Below are 17,630 nucleotides of genomic sequence, written 5' to 3'. Positions count from 1 at the left end.
CTCAAATCCGGAGGTCCATGCCGATGTACCGAGACGACGACGGCGACCAGAGGAGCGGGAGCGCGATAGGTACCGCGACCGCGGTCGTTTCCGGGATGAATTGGACAGGGATGATGACAGGGACTCTGGCATGTATCATGACCGCCAGCATAATCGCCGACCAGATGTGTACCGGCGGACTAGCAGCCACGCAGATGTGGACAGACGGAAGGACCAGGACAATTGGGATCTTCGTGATAGAGAACGCCTCAAAGAAGAGCGCAAAAAATGGGATAGGGAAAGGGAGCGGAGATCTCCTCCGGAAGAGACTCTCGGAACACCTCCTCTGAACGGCCAGCCTTTTTCAAGACGGTATCCCGAGCCAGCAATAATATAGCGGAGACGCACACGATATGACGACAGAAACAGCGATGATATACGACGTAACGGATACACTAGTTTGTCCTTCGCAAGAACAGCGCGACTTGGATTTGACGAATTTTCACTTCTCTATTTAATGTCAATGATTTTCAGCTCCAATATACTATTGAAACAAGTTTGCACAATCTTGGCGCCAGAGGCAAGAGAGGAAGGCACGAAACGGCCGAGATGGAGGTAATTGAGGACAGACAGCCTAATCAATCCTGACAAAACTTATGGTGATGCCTGCCTGCTACATCCTACATCCCTTGTCAATTCACATACTCTTTCAGCTGAACATATGTACCCTGCATCCCAAATATCAGCTGAAAAGAACCTGGATGTATCAGAAGAGGAATGGACCAGGCGATGCTTTAATGCTAGAGTTGCGCCACCTCTCTTGTACACACGCCGCACCCAAGCGCCGCGCCCGGATGATCGGAGCTTATGCATGGAAGCCTGTAACGAAACCGAATAAGAGGCAAGAGCTATTTTCTGACTACAGCGCTAGAAGCTCGAGTTTCAGATTGGATCCGTTTGGCTGGTGACAGGGCTTACGGAGGTTCACCTTGATAACCCTTGCCCGTTGGCTCGAACCCCGAGCCCCGGCCGAGTCAGCAGAAGTCAGGCTCCGCTGCCAGCCACCGCGATAGGTGAGACTTGAACCAAGAGAAACGGGTGGAAGAATGCAAGCTGAAAGATTCGGGAGAAACTAAGACCTGAGTTTTTGAAAGCGGAGCAATACGCTTGACATTTCAAGTCACATCGTCGGTATCGACGTACCCAACACGGGTGACTTGCAGCAACAGCTTCAAGAATGGAGACTATTGCATTCGCAATAAGCAGATGGAAAAAGGTTCGGGATATAGGAAGCCCGTATAACAAATGATTCACAATTTCAGGCCACATAGGCCGCGATGACAGCTGCCTAGAGATGGGGACTTCGAGCCCGGACCTCATGGAAGATCCGACGGGACATCCACACCAAGACCCATCTAAGCTTACCGGGACCAGATTTTACCATGATGGAGCTTTTTGCCCTTGCAGGAGAAGATGCCCATTCTCCAGGATGAACCGCATGGAGGGCTGCAGAGGGGCAGAGAGGGGCAGAAGCCTCATCCCGGCAGGCACGCAAGAGTTCCACGACGGGGCCCCTTGAACATGTGGCACCTTCGGGGTCGCCGACAGTGATGGACAGCGCCAGTCAGCAGGAGAGATGAAGAGGCAAGGAAAGAAGGGCCATGGGGATAATCGGGCGCTCGTGGTTCGTCCTGCGCTGTCACCCTGGTAGGGAGCGCCGCGGAGAGTGGGTGGCGCTCATCAGCAACCGGGAGTGAGGAAGGTTCCTCGAAGTGAGCAAGGGGACCTGGGCAGTCCATGATTATTCGGGATAAGAGCACGGAGAAGGGAATATGGAACATGCGAAGTGCATGTAGCAGAATGTTGGGGATGTGTGAGGTGCTTGTCTTGTATGAGGTAAGAAGGTGCTGTGTACTTGGCTATGCAGGCTCATGATGAGCTTGCTTCTTGCCCAGGAGGAGCAATGGAATACATTTTTTACTTGTGCTAGGATTTTACAAAAACCAATACGGGCAAGTCGTTAGCGGACCAAGAAAGTGCTTGAGAAAGCCACCACATCGCCAAGAATCGGCCGATTGTAGAGAGGGTTTCCCGTGCGGCGATCTGGTAACCTAATTGGGAAAGGGAACGGTCACCCGGGGCCAAACTCGTGTTAGCCCATATGGTACTCTTTTCCCTTGTGGCGAGACCCGAAACCTTGTCTACTTGGGGTTAATTAAGAATGGAAAGTACTTTTTGCTTGCTTTCTCATGCAGATGCCGTATAGACAAAAGGGTATAGGGCGCAAGTCGTCGAACATGCGCTGAGGTTAAACGTGGCACCGGTACGACGCTGTAAGTTGCCGCAACGTGAGACAGCACTCACAACGTACAGGGCACTCTAAAATGCCCCGGGTTACCTTGGGGAATCATAGGGCATAGGGCCGTGCATGTGATGGAAGGACCGGAAGAAGTCTGTTCTTCGATGTGTGGAGAGGGGAGAAGCAACCAACATGGAACGGCCTCTGGCTTGGGAACCGGCGAGAATTGTGCTCGTCCCATTTTCTGTTCCTGGCTCTCTGGGACGAACATCTCGACTCCCATGAATCTCAGCTGGTCAAATAAAACCATCATGGCCCTTGTCAAATCATCAGCTTTGGGGAGAAGCCGTCCCGGCGACACCATGCCGGGCAGTGCTTACTCGAGACGGGCCCTTTGCTTCCATACAGCGTCTGCGACCCTTGAACAATGGAATACGCCTCCCCCCTGTTCAAGACTTTGCACGCTATTCCTGTGTTTAACATGTCACTACTCTCGTTCTTTTCTCCGACTAGGCAAGAGCCAAGGACGAATCTTGGACTTGGCTCGTGGGGAGCGAAAAAGTGAAGGCTTACTCCGGAGCACGGTAGCATCGCCGCCCCGGGTCCGTATTGGTCACGAATGATGGGGGAGGGGATCCGCGCGGGACGGGAAAATGGAGTCAATGAGAGCGAGGAAGAAGAAAGGGGGGGCGTTTGGGTTTGGCTGCGGGTACGTGGAGGCCATGAGGACAACCCAGCTGCAGGAGATGACCCCCCCCCCCCCCCCAGTTTTCCAGGTCATTGACGGAAGGCAAATGACGACCTGAAATCCATCCGTACCCGACGCCAATCTTATCCTGGGCAGAGCTTGTGCATGTCTGAGATCTGTGCTTGTTTGCTTTGCCTTTGTCGAGATCTTGTCCTGGTGTTGAGGCGAGCTGCAGGGGAGAGCTTTGTAATTTTGAATTTTGTACGTGCGCAACTGATGCTGAAAATAGCACTGGGCAAATTGTGACAGGATAGTACGAAGCATGTAACTACTTCGTAGTAACTAACAAACTCACTTGCAGTTGGAGTCGCAGTCACAGACGGCACGCATGTCAGCTTATTACCATGCCAGTCTTGCTAGTCGGCCCTCGTTGGCATGTACCAATGGGTGGAAGCTGGAAAAGTGTGCCAGTCCAGCCACGAACAAGACAAAAACAAAACACGCCCTTGAGTACTCATCTCAGCGGACAGGGACAGGACAGCGCCCAAACCACCGGGTGGCCGCACGCACGCACCCTCGAGGCCCGAGGGGAGGCAATCATATCGGCCTGGCGCTAATTCGTGCCATTTGATCTTGCGTGTATTTCTTTCTTACTTTTGCGCGCTGTTACTGACACCGTCGCCATCGCCGTTTAAACCATCATAAATATTAGTAAAGAGGCTGCCATGAAAGTTGGCGACAGTCCAATCAGTGTCACTCGTGCTCCCTCGTACCTACTCTTCGCTGAGCAAACCCGCATCAAGTCGCCTCGCGCTAACAAATTAGTGCACAGTCAGTTTGGGGCGTGGGTGTTGTATGTATGCATTCGGTGTCCTGGATGTTGTAGTAGCAATCTATCTCCCCCCCCCCTCTTCTTCTTCTTCTTTTCTGGCTCGACTCATTTGCCTCTTTTTTTTTTTTTGGCCCATGCCCAGAGCAACCTCGCCTGTGTGCTGCACATGGCGTCAAGGAGACACGGCCCGAGGGGGAGGGGAGGGGGGAAGGCACCCCTGCCCAGACTCAATTTGGCGAGTCAAACAACATTGGCCAGCCACGCCAGGCACGATCGCCGAAACCTAAACAAAGGTGAACAAGGTTCTCGAACCTGAGGGCGAAAATCAATAGCGTCTTCTGCCTGTATTTTGCATCTTGACGAGCCCAAGGTAGCAGGAGGATAGCCCATCACCGATCAGCGTCGGGTAGGGTACCGTCGGCAGAAGCGTCAAGTGCAGACGGACAAAATCAGCTGTCATGAGAAAACAGGAGCCATTTGTCCAACGAGATCGAGCCCATGTGTATCCTTCAAGACTGGGGCTACACTAACATTAGTTAGGCTATTCTTGATGGTTGCATGTCCCGCGCGGACTGCGAGAGCAATTATTAGGGGCCCTGTTGCCTGTTGCTGATGGGTTCCGTGACAGTGGCAACAGTAATGATGGCGGCAATGATGATAGCGATAATGATAATTAAAGAGCTAGATATTGGCAAGGTATAATAATAGCCAGGCTTGATTTTCATATGTTGTGCTCAAATCTACCTGTGGCAACCTCGCATGTCCCTGCCGAGCTGCCTGCCTACCTAGTACAGGTAATTAACGTGTCCAGTAAGATATCCTGGCCCCCCCCCCCCCCCTTCCGTCCTACCAGTAACTCACTCCCCAGTCAGCACAGCAAGGCAAGCAAGTCTATCCCATCCCACGCCGCCTTCATAACCCCGGACTTGCCCGCCCAAAGTTATTTTGCCTTTTTCTCTCCCCCGTGTATATTATACATCGACCTCCCCATCCCTCCCCAGCCTTGTCTATTTACTCTCCTTGTTATACTCCATCATCTCATCACGCTAAACATCGACATCAGGAATAACATACAACAACAGCAACAACAACAACAGCGATACTACAACCCTCATTCTACACCTCTGCATCACGCCGCTCGACTCCGACTCCCCCCCTTGCAAAGACGGACACACCGACTCTTTCACCGCAGTTCAACAACCACACACGTCGAGACAATCGTGATAACAATACCGCCAAGATGATGGGCCGCCCGATCGAAGAGGTCGTTTACGACCAACTCTTCCCTCGCCCCAAGTCATCGGACCCCCAAAACTTCCAGTCCTTCCTCCAGCGCTCCCTCATCCCCGAGGTCCGCCAAGAGACGCACGCCTTCTACGGCCACATCGACACCCAAGAGGCCAAGTACCCGGGCCTCGACTACGAGCACCCGACACATCGCATGCGCCTGTCCCGCTGGCCCTGGCACCGCCGCCTCTTCCGCGCCTTTGACGCCCTCGGCCTCACCCACTTCGAGATTCTCGGCCTGACCAAGTGGGAGGGCACCAAGTGGGCCAAGGAGAAGTTTGAGCGGGAGCACGGCTTCACCATCAGCGACACCACCGACGAGGGCTTCCCGACCTGGCAGGAGGCCGCTGACTGGGAGCGTCCGGCCGCTGCCGTTGCTGCCGTTGCTGCCGCTGCTGCTGCTGCTGCTGCGGCCTCTCGTAGCCCAAGCCCGAGCCCGCTAGATAGCCCCAGCCCCAGCCCCAGCCCCAGCCCCATTAGCAGCGGCATGTCCACGCCGCCCTTCCAGCCCGCCGATGAAGATGAGGAGGACGAGGATGAGGAGAGCGAGGACGAGCTCGAGAGCGTCGGTGTCGAGCTCAACGCGCGCCTCCGCACACAAGCTGCCCGCCGCAACGCCGGCGATAGAGACGCCGTCTTGGACGAGGCCTGGGAGGAGTGGCTTAAAACGGCCATTGAGTCAGGCGAGCTCGCCGTCGTCACCGAGCAGATGACCGAGTCGGCGCCGCGTCGCGCCTCATCCCCCTCGGCCCTTCCGGCCGCCCTCGTTCCCACCGGTATGCTCGACCTCGCCCGCGCCGGCCAGTGGATCGACATCCCCGAGTTCCTCCAGCCCATGCTCCGCGAGGTCGTCCGCGGCGAGCAAGCCCCGACCGGGCTCTCCTCCCGCAACGACCCGGCTCGCCCGGCCGCCGATACACCCGGTGCTCTCAGCCGCCAGCTCACCGCCGCCACGCCGCGCTTTGCAGTGGGCTACTTTGACTTGCCGCAAGACCCCCCATCCTCAACCACGACCAATGTTTAAGCATTTGGAATGGAACTGGGGGAAGTCGTCATAAAAGTACCATCTATATACGTCAGGACACACGACCATACACACTAAGCTCTGATCGTGATGCAACGCGGGATCAAGCTCATGCCAGTGGAGCGCGCATTCACTCGGGGCTTTTTATGGATTGTTTCGGAGTTATCGGGATACACTGCACACAGCGTTGTTTTGTTACACAGCGATTTTATTCGTTTTTTTTTCTATCTTGAGCCTTGCTTACATCCTAGAAGCCACGACTGCAAAAGGATGGTCACCCTTTTAAACGCCAAGATGGGCTGACGGCTTAAGTGTTTTGTGGTTGGACAATTAGGTCGACCCATTCCTCGTCTATAGTTTCTTAAGCTTTAGTTATCTTCTTGACCGATTCATCTGGAATGAATACACAATTTTCTTTGGATAGTTACAAAATCGTGTCTGGCTCTGACGTGACATAAGCTGACGGACGACTCTGTATCCGCACACCCAGCTGTAAGCACCCTTTTATCTATGCTTGATCAGCACTCAAGCGACACTCAAGTCATTATTTGTAAACACAGGTCATACTACGACAGCTCAAGACTCAGCAATCAAACAAAATCATTGTTCATCGTCTAGCGTATCGTTCTTAAAGGTTCAAACTACCACCTCATTCATCCAATGCCCTTCCCAAGAAATAACGCCCGCTAAAAACATGTCAACCAGGAAAGATGAACAACTTGCTGTACACCGCCCCAGATCCATCAACCCATCAATACAAAAAAAAAAGTTTAACAATCCTGGTAGTAACCGGGTTAGTGTCGCGTTGCCAGGCGCCTTTCCAAAAAAACCGACAAGGAAGCGGTGGCCGGCTCCCCTGCAATGAGTCTCCAAAACGCCGTGTAGAAAACATCGCCACAAGAAAAAAGTCCAATACAGGAAGACACTCTGACCAACCTGGCTTTCCAAAGTAAATATTGAAAAAGACAACGAAAAGGGATCAACGCCAAGAAAAAAGAGGAGGGTGCGGTTAAAAGTAAGGCACGGGAGCGGAGTCGATCGCTAGAGGCTGCTCGGGAGGCCGGACACGAGGGCAACGTGGGGTTCTGAGCGCTACTTTTCCGGCTCCAGGTGTGACCATTCGGGCACCGCCCTGAGCTGCTGCCACATGAACTTCTCCAGCTTGGTCGCCGACTTGGCGTAGGGCGTGCTCTCGTTGTTGTACTTGCGGCAGTTGTCGAAGATGAGCGTCGCGTCGCGGATGAAGTCCTCGGGCGTCGGGTACTGGTCCGCCTCGAGCTTGTTCTCCATGGTGCTGAGGTCCATGGGCTCCTTGATGACGTCGTAGTAGTCGGCCACGTCGTCGCGGTTGACGGGCACCAGGAACGGCCAAGCCGAGTTGTGGTTCTGCAGGTCGTTGAGTAGGTGTAGCAGCTGGTTGTAGTTGGGGCCGTGCCGCGGCTGGCGCGCGAGCTCGTCCATGTCCGGCGACCAGCCGGAAGCGCGGATGGCGGGTATGTCCAGGGGGTTGATTTCTTTGACGCCGTTCTTCCACTCTTTTGGTGGCGAGTGCACGTTGTGTGACTTTGAATAGGCGCGGATCTTGGCCTGGACGCACTCCTTCTGCTTGAGAAGGAGGCGCCCGACTTCTAAATAGCGAACCCGCGGAAGCATGGAGCACTGCATTATGGTTCCGCCTTCATAGTCCTTAATGTACCCCATCCAAACACTTCGGTCTAGTGTAATCTCCTTTGTGAAGCCCTGCTTTTTAAAGTAGCCAATGGCGTAGTTGTCGGCATAGGTGAGGAAGTACATGACATCGCTGGTTGCCTTGACATAGTCCTTCAAGTGGCACATGAGATGCGCGCCATATCCCTTGACCTGTTGGTCGGTGCTGATGGCAAAGAATACGATCTCGGCAAATCGACGGCCCTTGAACGGGCGGAACGTGACACCACCGACCACCTCGAGCGGCTTTTTGACGATTGCTATCGACAAGTGTGTTCGGTCGTAGACTAGTCGTGCGATGTAATCCTTGGGCATCTTTGGTAGCTGCTTCTGAAACAGGCATTTAAGGCCGGTCAGAACGATGAGAGATTCGCGCTCTCCGTCGTTGTTAACCACCCGGAGTTCGATTTCGCCATTTCGCTCTTCGATAACTCCCGGCTATGTCGGAAAGACCCGTTAATGAGAGGAAATAAGTAACAAAGCAGTGTGAGTGAGAAGCTTACCTTGTCAGGAAATGGAATGCGCTTCAGTGCAGGAGCCGACTGGCCCTCAGTCTTTGAATCCACGCCGTCTTCCGTCTTGACGTTTTGATCCTCGTCTTTCGCTTCGTCTTTATGTTCGTCGTCGTCGTCTTCGTCTCTACCATCGTCCTTATCGTCGTCTGCGCCATCGCCGGCTCCGGCATCGTCACCGTCATCATCACCGCCTGCGTCCCCCCCAATCGCGGCGCGCGCGCGCGCATCTATTTGCTCGTTGTCCTTGTCGTCTAGCGTCTCGTCCTGCGGTTCTTCGGAATCACTATGCCTAACGCGCTTTGGAGCTGCAGGGGATGGGAGGTCCTCGTCCGCTTTGCGCTTCACTGAGAACATGCGTCTTAGCAACGCGCATTGAATTGAAAGTTAAAAAAACATACTTTCTTCTTTATTTTCAGACATGAGGCATCCAGTAATATGGAATGATTCAAACCCGCCGTTGATGAAGTTGTCGATGGTGGAACTCAACCTTGTTGCGCCGCATCTGCGGAGCCAGCCTCCGCGACAGCTTGGTGGGTCCCTGCTTACGTTATGACGCTTCCCAGGAACAGGAACAAGTGACACGCTAGTCCTAATTGGCGCCAACGGGACACGCATTCACATCGTCAAGTCGGGAGCTTCCAGTAGTCTTCTTCCTGCGACAACGTTACGAATCGAAGCTTTGACCCCTCTTATCAAACGACGAAGGCGTGCGGCAGTATTTAACAAGAGCTCTCGTCTGAAATTCGAGTTCGTCCATCACAAACATATACTACATGGATTCATCGCTACATGAGGTCTGGCTAGCTGCTGCTGGTAGTCCATTCCTCCCCGCCGTCGGCAAAGACAGCCAATTCCTGGTCGGCTTCGTTCTACTACTTCTAGGAGTTTCCGCTACTGGTGTCTTTGCATTGAGTGAGTCGAAGTATTCGCGATCCCAGGTGTGCGCTGTCGCTGACAATCCTAGATCGTTCACTGGTCAACGTTTTCGCAGTAGGCATCCCAGCATCTCTGGCACTGGCGTGAGTCGCTAAGCATTCAATTGGTCTTCAGACAATACATGAGCTAACTATCTCTAGATATGGTGTTGTGTACATGTTCTGTGCTGTCGGAGTCTACGTCTGAGATACCCCTCGCTCTCGTACAAGTCGGAGCGATAATACTGTATCTTAGCTGCAACACGAGAACAAAGGGCCACTGAGCGCCACATATATCTGATTTTTATGGTTTAATTTCTTCATTTCTTTTCTTACTTCAGTCGCCATAGAAACACCTCGACAACACGCAGCAACTCGCTCGCATCATGGCGGATAAGCAACCAATCCTCCGCGCCGTGGCGACGTCAACACGCCCTCTCTACCAGCTCCTGCGGTGTATCAACTTTTCCTCGAAAGTTCATGTTCAAATTACTGAAGAAGGCATCCGTTTCGCAGCAGATCATGCGAAAGTAATGCAAGGTAAGCACCACGGTGGTTGCGTGGAAACAGTTTACTGATGACCTTCCAGGAGTCGCGTTTCTCAACAAGTCACTTTTCTCATCATACTCTGTCAATCTACCACCTGCAGAGGGTGATGAACCACCGGAACTTCCGAATTTTCAAATACCCCTCTCATCTTTTCTCGAGATCCTCCAGATTTTCGGCGCTGTTGATGTTGCCGCGCGAGCCCAAAAGGCTGAGCAAGACCCATATCGAAGCAATTTGAGGAATTATCGACCAGACGCGTTCAGCAACCAGACACTGGGAATATCGGGAACCTGCACTCTACTATACGGTGAAGAAGGCGACCCATTCAAAGTGATGATAGAGGAGTCAGGCGTCCAAACCACGGCTGGTCTCACAACATATTTGCCTGAGATTACAGACGACATACCTCTAGATCGGGACGACATATGCTTCAAGATCATTATGCAATCCCGCTCACTGCTGGATTCTCTAGCCGAAATTTCACCTACCGCGCCAATGAAGTTGTCGATTACAGCATCAAAGACAACCCCGTACCTGTCCTTTAGTGGCAAAGGTGACTTGGGTAGCTCGGATGTCGACTTTGCGCGGGGCAGGGAACTACTGGAGACGTTCAGTATTAGGGACAAATGGACGCAATCATACAAGTTTGACTTTGTCAAGAACTCGACTGAGGCGATGCGGATTGCGAACAAGGTTAGCTTGCGAGGTGATGGGCAGGGAGTTCTCAGTTTACAATTCCTTGTCGATATCGAAGGAGGAAAGCGAAGCTTTTTGGACTTTCGGTTTGTTCCGTTTGCTACCCTTGACGAAGAGGAGGATGAAGAAGAAGAAGACCATGACATGGGGGATGAGCAGGAGTTGTAAGAAGAACAAGGGAAGCAATTATGGGCGCTAGAACAATATGTGGAACAGATTGGGACAAGAAATTTGGCAGAAAAAAAAATAGAACCGAGACTCTGATGATTTTGTTACGCGTTTTTAGTTGATGAATTGGCGACCGGCCTATCATATATCACATCGCTTACGGCGGCGAAATCGATTTCGACAGGTCAATATCGCACGTACCAGTAGACTCGTACCGCTTTGTGTCGCCACAGACTCGTATCGATTTTGGCATAAGTTAGGCCTGGATAGTATATCGGCAGGAATGACGGCGTCGACTATAGACGGAGAAGGGTGTTGTGGCGCCATTCTATTGATGTTGTTTATCCACCTCAAGGGAGAGAGGACCACCACCAGAAAGTCTAAATCGCAGCGCCGCGCGGTCCGAATGCTTTCTTTATATTATGCATGATTACCTGCTTTTGAGTCGTAAATTATCTCGTCTTTTTATTTCTTCTGTAATACGGGCTAGCGAGCGTTTGTGAACTCTCTCTTATCACCTACTCTCGTTTTTTCTTTGCAACTCGGGATTTTCGATTGGTGGACGATCAATCACCAAGCGTGGCTTTTCAGCTCAAAGCGGAATATTGATTCTCGAGCCAAGAGAAAACCAAGCCATCCGCCAAGCCCCAGAAGTCGGGACCCAAGCCTTCGCATCAGCTGTCAATATTTCCTTTTCCGGCACGATATAGCTGGAAGCAAAAAAGATGGACTCTTCTCTGAGCGTCGTGTTACAGAGAGCTGCAACCGACTTTACACAACATCACCCGTCCGCGCTTGTTTCATGGTTGGAATACATGCTTTCTGGTGTATCCATGTGGTTCACGACGTGCATCGGAAGCCGAAAGCCGGCACGGCCTCACGCCAAGCACTCGTCAATGTCGGATGACACGAGCTTGGCCTTGCAGGAGGAAAAGGCCCGGCCGGCTCAGAGACCGAAACCGAGGATTCCACAGCATGTGCCGCAGCATGCAGCTTCTTCTTTCCTACAGACCGGTACTTCTCGTGCCATTCGAGAAGCAAATCATATTCTGTGAACGATGGCGCTGTTGCAACCTTGCACAACACAACAGATCTAGCCTTGCACAACATGCAACAATATGATGCGAGCCGCATTTAATACGCCGCCTACTCGAACACCATACGACACTTGAAGTGACACTTCCGCGAGGTCGCCCGACATAGTATTAGACGGCAGCCAAAAATGACAACCATTTATTGAGACACGGCCTTCGGTGATGGAGTCACTAGCGAAACAGAGTTGTCGAGCAGAATGCACTGGGCGGCGGTGTCTTCATTTCTCTGCACAAGAACCTGGCCAACACCCCCGACAACCAACCGTCTGTCGGAGGTCGCCCTGCCCTTGACACGGCTTGCGGTACTGAGGCAGAGCTGTACAAGCATTTCGTTTGTGATGGTGGCGCTTTGTACTTGGTAGAGCGGAGGCATGTTGCGGCGAATCGAGCCAGAGCCGGATTCCTTCATGTCAGAGAGGGAGATGACATTGTGAAGGAGGATTTGGCGAGTCTATCCAAGTCAAAATTTCAAGAGATTTATGTCGAGATTCCTGTCAGATAAGATATGATGCATTCATCTGTGTCGCGCTTTAGATAAGAAGAGGAAGGGGGGAGGGGGGGATATTTTATCGTGTAAGCCGCGATCTCGGAGCTGGCCAGGCCTTCATTTCATTGCGCCTCAATTCAAGACATGTATTGTTCCCTCCATGGACTTTCCGTTGCTGCTTGCCAAAGTTAACGTGATAAAATAAATTTGTAGGGCGCATGCATACTGACGACCCCGCGAACGGACTGGTAGTTAGGCTGCAGCTGCTGAAGGTTCAGCCTCTCCCGTGTCTCGGAGATCAAGTCTAGATCATCATACAAAGCTAAGTGTTTGCTCAAGGCCAAGGTTTGCAGACAGCACGAGGTAGGTCAGCTCACTCTCTCGATAAAATAGGGCTCGGTCGCTGTTTCCTCGACCAGAGAACTCGTGGACTGCTAGCGGACTTTTCCCCTGCGAGACAACGTCGATCATGCTTTTCCTCTTGCGTCATTTATGCTTTGCTGCTTTTATTGTCGCCTGTGGCGGCGCTCTGCTTTCCCATCTCCATCCCCGTGAGGCGGCGGTCGGCCCTCTGCCCCCTCTGTCAGTCGCTCAGAGGCAGGCTTCGTCGTCATCCAATCAGACCTCATTTGCTCATTCAAACACGCCATTCGTCAAGAGTTTTAACCCTGCTCTTTCTGCTGCTATCGCTGCCTGTACCATTGCCACGTATGCCTTTCTCATCAGCAGCAGCGAGAGACTGCTGGAAGCCTTTGCTCTGCCCCGTTCGAGCATTGAAAGGCGCATCTCGACACTTCTCGCCACATTCTGGATCTTTCACGTCGGCTTGAAACTTGTGCTGGAGCCAATCCTGATCGATGGTAGTCCACAGATCTACGTTGCATATCTCTGCAAAGATTCTGTACAGGGAGCTTCAACAACTGCGTCTCGATTCTGTCTTGTCGGGCATCAAGATATGGCGGTTGAAGAACCGGAGGAACCCTTGCACAAGCGAGGTCGCGATGACATCCACGTCCGGTTTGCTCCCGCCTCATACGTCATGAAAAATATAACTCAAACCGCAATATGGCAAGTTTGGATCCTCTGGGTGACTGCCTCGATGGTCGCTTTGACTGTCACCTACAACGGGTTCATTTACCATGAGCCTGGACCTGACGCTTGGTTTCGACTTGGCTTGGTCATGGCGTATGCAACATTCAATGTTCTTCACGCGTGCCTGGCACTGCGATGTTTTAAACAAATCCTCGATTCAATAGGGAATCAGGCTTGTTGGAGCCTCATCTCGCGAATCTGGATTTTTATAGACCGCGCTGGGGCTATTCATGAGCAGGGCACTGGCAACAAGCTACACGTTCTGAAGCAGTTCACCTGTCAGCTTCTTGGCTACACAAGCATCGAAACCATGTACAAGTCAATCCCCAACAGGAGGCGGCCGAAGGAAGAGGCAGCCAACGCCAATGAGCGAACGAGTCAAGAGAGTATCGATGCCGGCTTAGCAGCCGGCCAATACCTGGTTGAGGAAGACAAGACGCTCATGGCGTCAGCGCAAGAGGCGGAAAAAACTGTCAAGACATTCATTGATGGCGAGGTCAAGTCTTTCGAAAAATCTGCCGAGTCAGCCTTGGAAAAGACGATTGTCAACGTCGCCGTGATGCTGGGCGTCTGCCTATCCACGGGTCTTGCACCGCTCACCACGGTGCGGTCCGGCGACTCGACGGCGGCCCAGCTCGGCTCCTACGCGCTGTTGTTAGCCTTGGGAACCGGCACAGCAGCCCTGGCTGCGAGTCTTAGCCACCTTGCCAATGCTAGGGACGCCGCAAACATGCTTCTGAGGCTCCAGTCGCACATGCTCACCCTGCCGTACGATGGCCGGAGCGTGGACGCTCGACGGAACACCGTGACGATGGACAGAGACGGCGAGTCCCCGATGGTCCGTTGGATGGACCTTTTCTTTTGCATCAGGGGATGGAGGTGCGTTCTCGCTCCGTTCTTGGGGCCGGCCCTTGGACTCGTGCCATTGTCGGAGCGGAGGAGCTCCGCGATGCAGGATCGGGGGTACTGGGGAGAGGTAGGACAGGATCTGCGCTTCACGGTCTTTGGCTCCACACTTGAAGCTTCTACTCGCACGAGGGAGGTTATCAAGAAGACGGGCATGAGTCTTCGTGCAAAGGTGCCACAGAGACCAGCTGATGCGCAAAGGCCAGAACCTGCTGCAGCAGAAGACGGGACAGGCGGGATTGAGTTGGCCGAAGTCAGTTCCCTTATTAGGTAGGCAGCTGGACGGCTCTACCTGGCTAGTAAATGAGAATTGTGAATTGTCCATGCAAGAATTCCACCTAACTAGGGGAGGGTAGGGGATGGTAGGCACTATATGCATAGAGTGGGCGTACTGGCACCTTTCAGCAGTTGAACGACATCTTGCATAGACACCTCTAAACTATTTGCTTGATTGAATATTCCTAGGAGACGCTAGTGGCACAACCCGGATTGTTCGCTTCCAAGATGATCGTCTGTTCAACACTCATGTCTCAGAGCATCTACACATATGTACTTGCTGCGACCAACCCCGCCCTTGTATGCCGTATGTACCTGGGGTTGCAAGGACGACCTGTTGCCTCCCACGTGCCGTCATACAATTAATTAATGAAGCAGAAACAGCCCCTATTGGCAAGTGTGGTCACAGTCTCCCCGCAGCTAGGGAAACAACAGACCCTGGCGTCTCGGTCGCGCCTCGCTCGCCCTATCCCCGTCACAGCGAGTCGACACGCGCAGCATATGTGTAGCCCAGGAATGCTCAGCGTCAATATATTCGAAACTCTTGAAGACCTCGGTAAAATAATAAAATTGCACATGGCACTTGTGTGCTTCGAGAATGCAGGCATATTTAAAGGGCTTGCCGCGCTGTACAAGTACATACCCCCCGCCCCATTTCACGATGCTCGTCGCTTGTGCCATCTTGGCCCTGTTCGCCTCTTCCGCTATCGCTGCGCCTGCCCCTCAGCTTGGCGGCGGCGGCGGCGCGATATGCTTTGATGACATGGACTGCCTTTTTGTAAGTGATGCCAGCCAAGAGCTGTCTCGGAGATGCGTCGATCGGGGGCGATGGAGCGATGAGATGCACAAGTTGGCGAGGTATAGAACCTGTACTAATATCATCCATCTATTTACTAGTCTGGCGGTGGAAAGTGTGTGAGGGACAAGGCGAAACCACTTCTCGGAGGCATTCTAGGGTGAGTAGACTCTTGCGCACTTGGTTTGGGGGCCATAACACGGCTAATCAGGAAGCAGAAATTGTGTCAAAGCTTAATCAGAAGATTAAAAAGACTGCGAGATACGATAATAGTTTGAGTTAGTTTTTCAGCTAATTTTATACTTTTATCAAGTTCTCTTCCAACTTGCGAGGTTCTGCGGCGCCCCAACGTAGCTGATTGTGCGCGCTGGTGGGTGACGATAAAGCAGTGAGGCAACGGGCCTCTTTTCCGCGTCTTCATCTCCTATCCCTTGTGGCCTTCAACTTACTCTCGAAAGGTTGACGTCTCCAAGCCCGGGTGGGCGCCAATGCAACGATCTGATCTCCTCGCAAAGACTCGTCTGCCAAGACCGCGTTCAAGGCATTGGACTGCCGACCAACGGTCCTTCCCTTTCCACTTAAGCATGTTGGCAATGATGATGATGGGCGCGTCATTCTGCCGATTCTTCTGATTCTTATCGAGGGCGGCAGCCTCGAACATCTTGGACCGGTCAGGCCCCGGCCGAATTAGCTGCCTGCTCGCTGACGCGTCTTTTGGGCTCTTGGGGAGTTGGTAAATTATTTCGAGCCCCAAGACACCCAGCGACCAAATATCAACCTCTAGTCCGTAGCCATCGTGAGAGTACAGCTCTGGTGCCATGTACCGCAGTGTGCCGCGCGAGCTCTGTAGCAGTGTGTCATTTTCTATCACTTTTGCGAATCCAAAGTCGGCGATGACAACTTTGAAGAGTGGTTCCATTGTAACCAGGATATTCTCGGGCTTGAGATCCCGATGAGGTAGGTTTGAGCGGTGCAGGAAACGCAGGCCATCGAGAGTCTGCCCAAATGCATTGACCGCGTGCTCACAAGTCAGAAGGCCAGAATCTTCGCAGCTCTTTAGGTTACCGGCGGGATAGTGGCACATGACCATAACCGGTTTTGGCTTCTCCACAAAGTCCAGAATTTCAAGTACGTTTGGCTGATGTTTATTAGATAAGATCGTACGCCGGGAGGTGGGTTTGATAGCGCAACACTCACATGACGGTGATCTCTTGCGAGGCTGAATTCACGATTGATATCTGATATCCATTCGGCCTCAACCTCATCCTGGCTGCGCTTACTGAGTGACGATGGGGGCTCGAATGTCTTGACTGCGACAGTTTCTCCGTCCCGTGCTCTGATGGCCTCATGCACCGTCCCGAAACTACCCGCCCCGAGCTTTCCGAGACGGATGTAGACCAACGATTCCCGAGGTGTATGGTGCACAGTCGGGTTTTGGGTCATGGGAACACTTTGAAACCGATGGCCTGGAAGCCAGGCATTATAGGTCGAAGAGGGCGCTCGCATCTCTTGGCGAATTCCAGGAGGTTTGCCAGGTAGCGTCTCTGCGCCCTTGGATGATGATTCGGAAACTTGATCCGGAACTGCGTACTACCAGAACGAATGCGTACTTCATCAAAACGGGCTTTCTTCGCGCCAGCTGCAAAGGCCATGATCCACGTATCCGCTGCCTTGAAGGCATTTTCGTTCCGTATTTTAGTGCTCCAAACACAAGAGACTGCAGTCCCGTGCATAGATCCAGGATCATGTAGCAAGATTCGGAGCTGGCTGTCCGCGGTGATTATGTACTGCCTTCGGCTGATGCCCCCGGCCCCAGGATCCCCAATAACGACAGCTGAGAGGGTCGGATCCGTACCAAACTGCAGGCCTGTCTGGGCACTATGAAGAACTTCGTCGAAACGAAAACTAGGCGATCAACTCCCTCGTCGGAGTCGGAACCGGAGTCATAGCCATAGGAGACGCTGCCTCGCGAGGGCCCCCGACTCCTCCTGGCTGGTTGCAGACGGGCAGGTCGAAACCACTTCTTGTTTTCTTGCCGGCGAATTGCTGCGCAAGCTTTTGTTCCTTCCATGAGAGGCGGTAAGAACTGTAAAAACATTTGGGTCCTCCATGGGAGCTAACAAAGAATTGGTTTGTCAGGGTTGCCGGTTTGCGGGGGGAAGGAGGGGCTCAGTCAAGAGAGACCATTCATAGGTACACGGCTGCAACCTGTGTCTGGGTATTGATTGGTTGGGCTTGATTGCAGCTGAGACTGTCAATTTTAGCTGCTTTGCTATTGCAAGTATCTCGCTGATTCTTACCGTTGAGAACCATATTTTGAT

At 52.7% G+C, this 17,630-nt stretch overlaps 6 protein-coding genes across 6 annotated transcripts; 4 read left to right on the top strand and 2 right to left on the bottom strand.

Annotated features, from left to right (window-relative positions):
• Positions 1 to 5,038: 5,038 nt before the first annotated feature.
• Positions 5,039 to 6,109, top strand: ISF_05219 (hypothetical protein; the record flags this gene model as incomplete). The annotated part of the gene is made up of 1 exon (XM_018848824.1): positions 5,039 to 6,109. One exon carries the CDS (start codon positions 5,039 to 5,041, stop codon positions 6,107 to 6,109), a length of 1,071 nt encoding a protein of 356 aa, XP_018703960.1.
• A 1,092-nt stretch (positions 6,110 to 7,201) lies between these two features.
• On the bottom strand, positions 7,202 to 8,751 carry ISF_05218 (histone acetyltransferase GCN5; the record flags this gene model as incomplete). Its single annotated transcript, XM_018848823.1, has 3 exons — positions 7,202 to 8,254; positions 8,320 to 8,675; positions 8,730 to 8,751. The coding sequence occupies 3 exons, from the start codon at positions 8,749 to 8,751 to the stop codon at positions 7,202 to 7,204; spliced, it is 1,431 nt and encodes a 476-aa protein (XP_018703959.1).
• A 353-nt stretch (positions 8,752 to 9,104) lies between these two features.
• On the top strand, positions 9,105 to 9,453 carry ISF_05217 (hypothetical protein; the record flags this gene model as incomplete). The annotated part of the gene is made up of 3 exons (XM_018848822.1): positions 9,105 to 9,243; positions 9,296 to 9,350; positions 9,408 to 9,453. The coding sequence occupies 3 exons, from the start codon at positions 9,105 to 9,107 to the stop codon at positions 9,451 to 9,453; spliced, it is 240 nt and encodes a 79-aa protein (XP_018703958.1).
• A 178-nt stretch (positions 9,454 to 9,631) lies between these two features.
• On the top strand, positions 9,632 to 10,658 carry ISF_05216 (Repair protein Rad1/Rec1; the record flags this gene model as incomplete). The annotated part of the gene is made up of 2 exons (XM_018848821.1): positions 9,632 to 9,785; positions 9,835 to 10,658. The coding sequence occupies 2 exons, from the start codon at positions 9,632 to 9,634 to the stop codon at positions 10,656 to 10,658; spliced, it is 978 nt and encodes a 325-aa protein (XP_018703957.1).
• A 2,536-nt stretch (positions 10,659 to 13,194) lies between these two features.
• On the top strand, positions 13,195 to 14,511 carry ISF_05215 (hypothetical protein; the record flags this gene model as incomplete). Its single annotated transcript, XM_018848820.1, has 1 exon — positions 13,195 to 14,511. The coding sequence occupies one exon, from the start codon at positions 13,195 to 13,197 to the stop codon at positions 14,509 to 14,511; it is 1,317 nt and encodes a 438-aa protein (XP_018703956.1).
• Positions 14,512 to 15,754: 1,243 nt separating this feature from the next.
• Positions 15,755 to 16,399, bottom strand: ISF_05214 (Protein kinase-like domain protein; the record flags this gene model as incomplete). The annotated part of the gene is made up of 1 exon (XM_018848819.1): positions 15,755 to 16,399. One exon carries the CDS (start codon positions 16,397 to 16,399, stop codon positions 15,755 to 15,757), a length of 645 nt encoding a protein of 214 aa, XP_018703955.1.
• Positions 16,400 to 17,630: the final 1,231 nt, after the last annotated feature.

The sequence above is a fragment of the Cordyceps fumosorosea genome (assembly GCF_001636725.1).
Source record: "Cordyceps fumosorosea ARSEF 2679 chromosome Unknown scaffold_12, whole genome shotgun sequence".
In the NCBI taxonomy this organism is placed as follows: Eukaryota; Fungi; Ascomycota; class Sordariomycetes; order Hypocreales; family Cordycipitaceae; genus Cordyceps; species Cordyceps fumosorosea.
The sequence above is the reverse complement of the archived record's forward strand: the minus strand, read 5'-3'. Positions and strand labels throughout refer to the sequence as shown.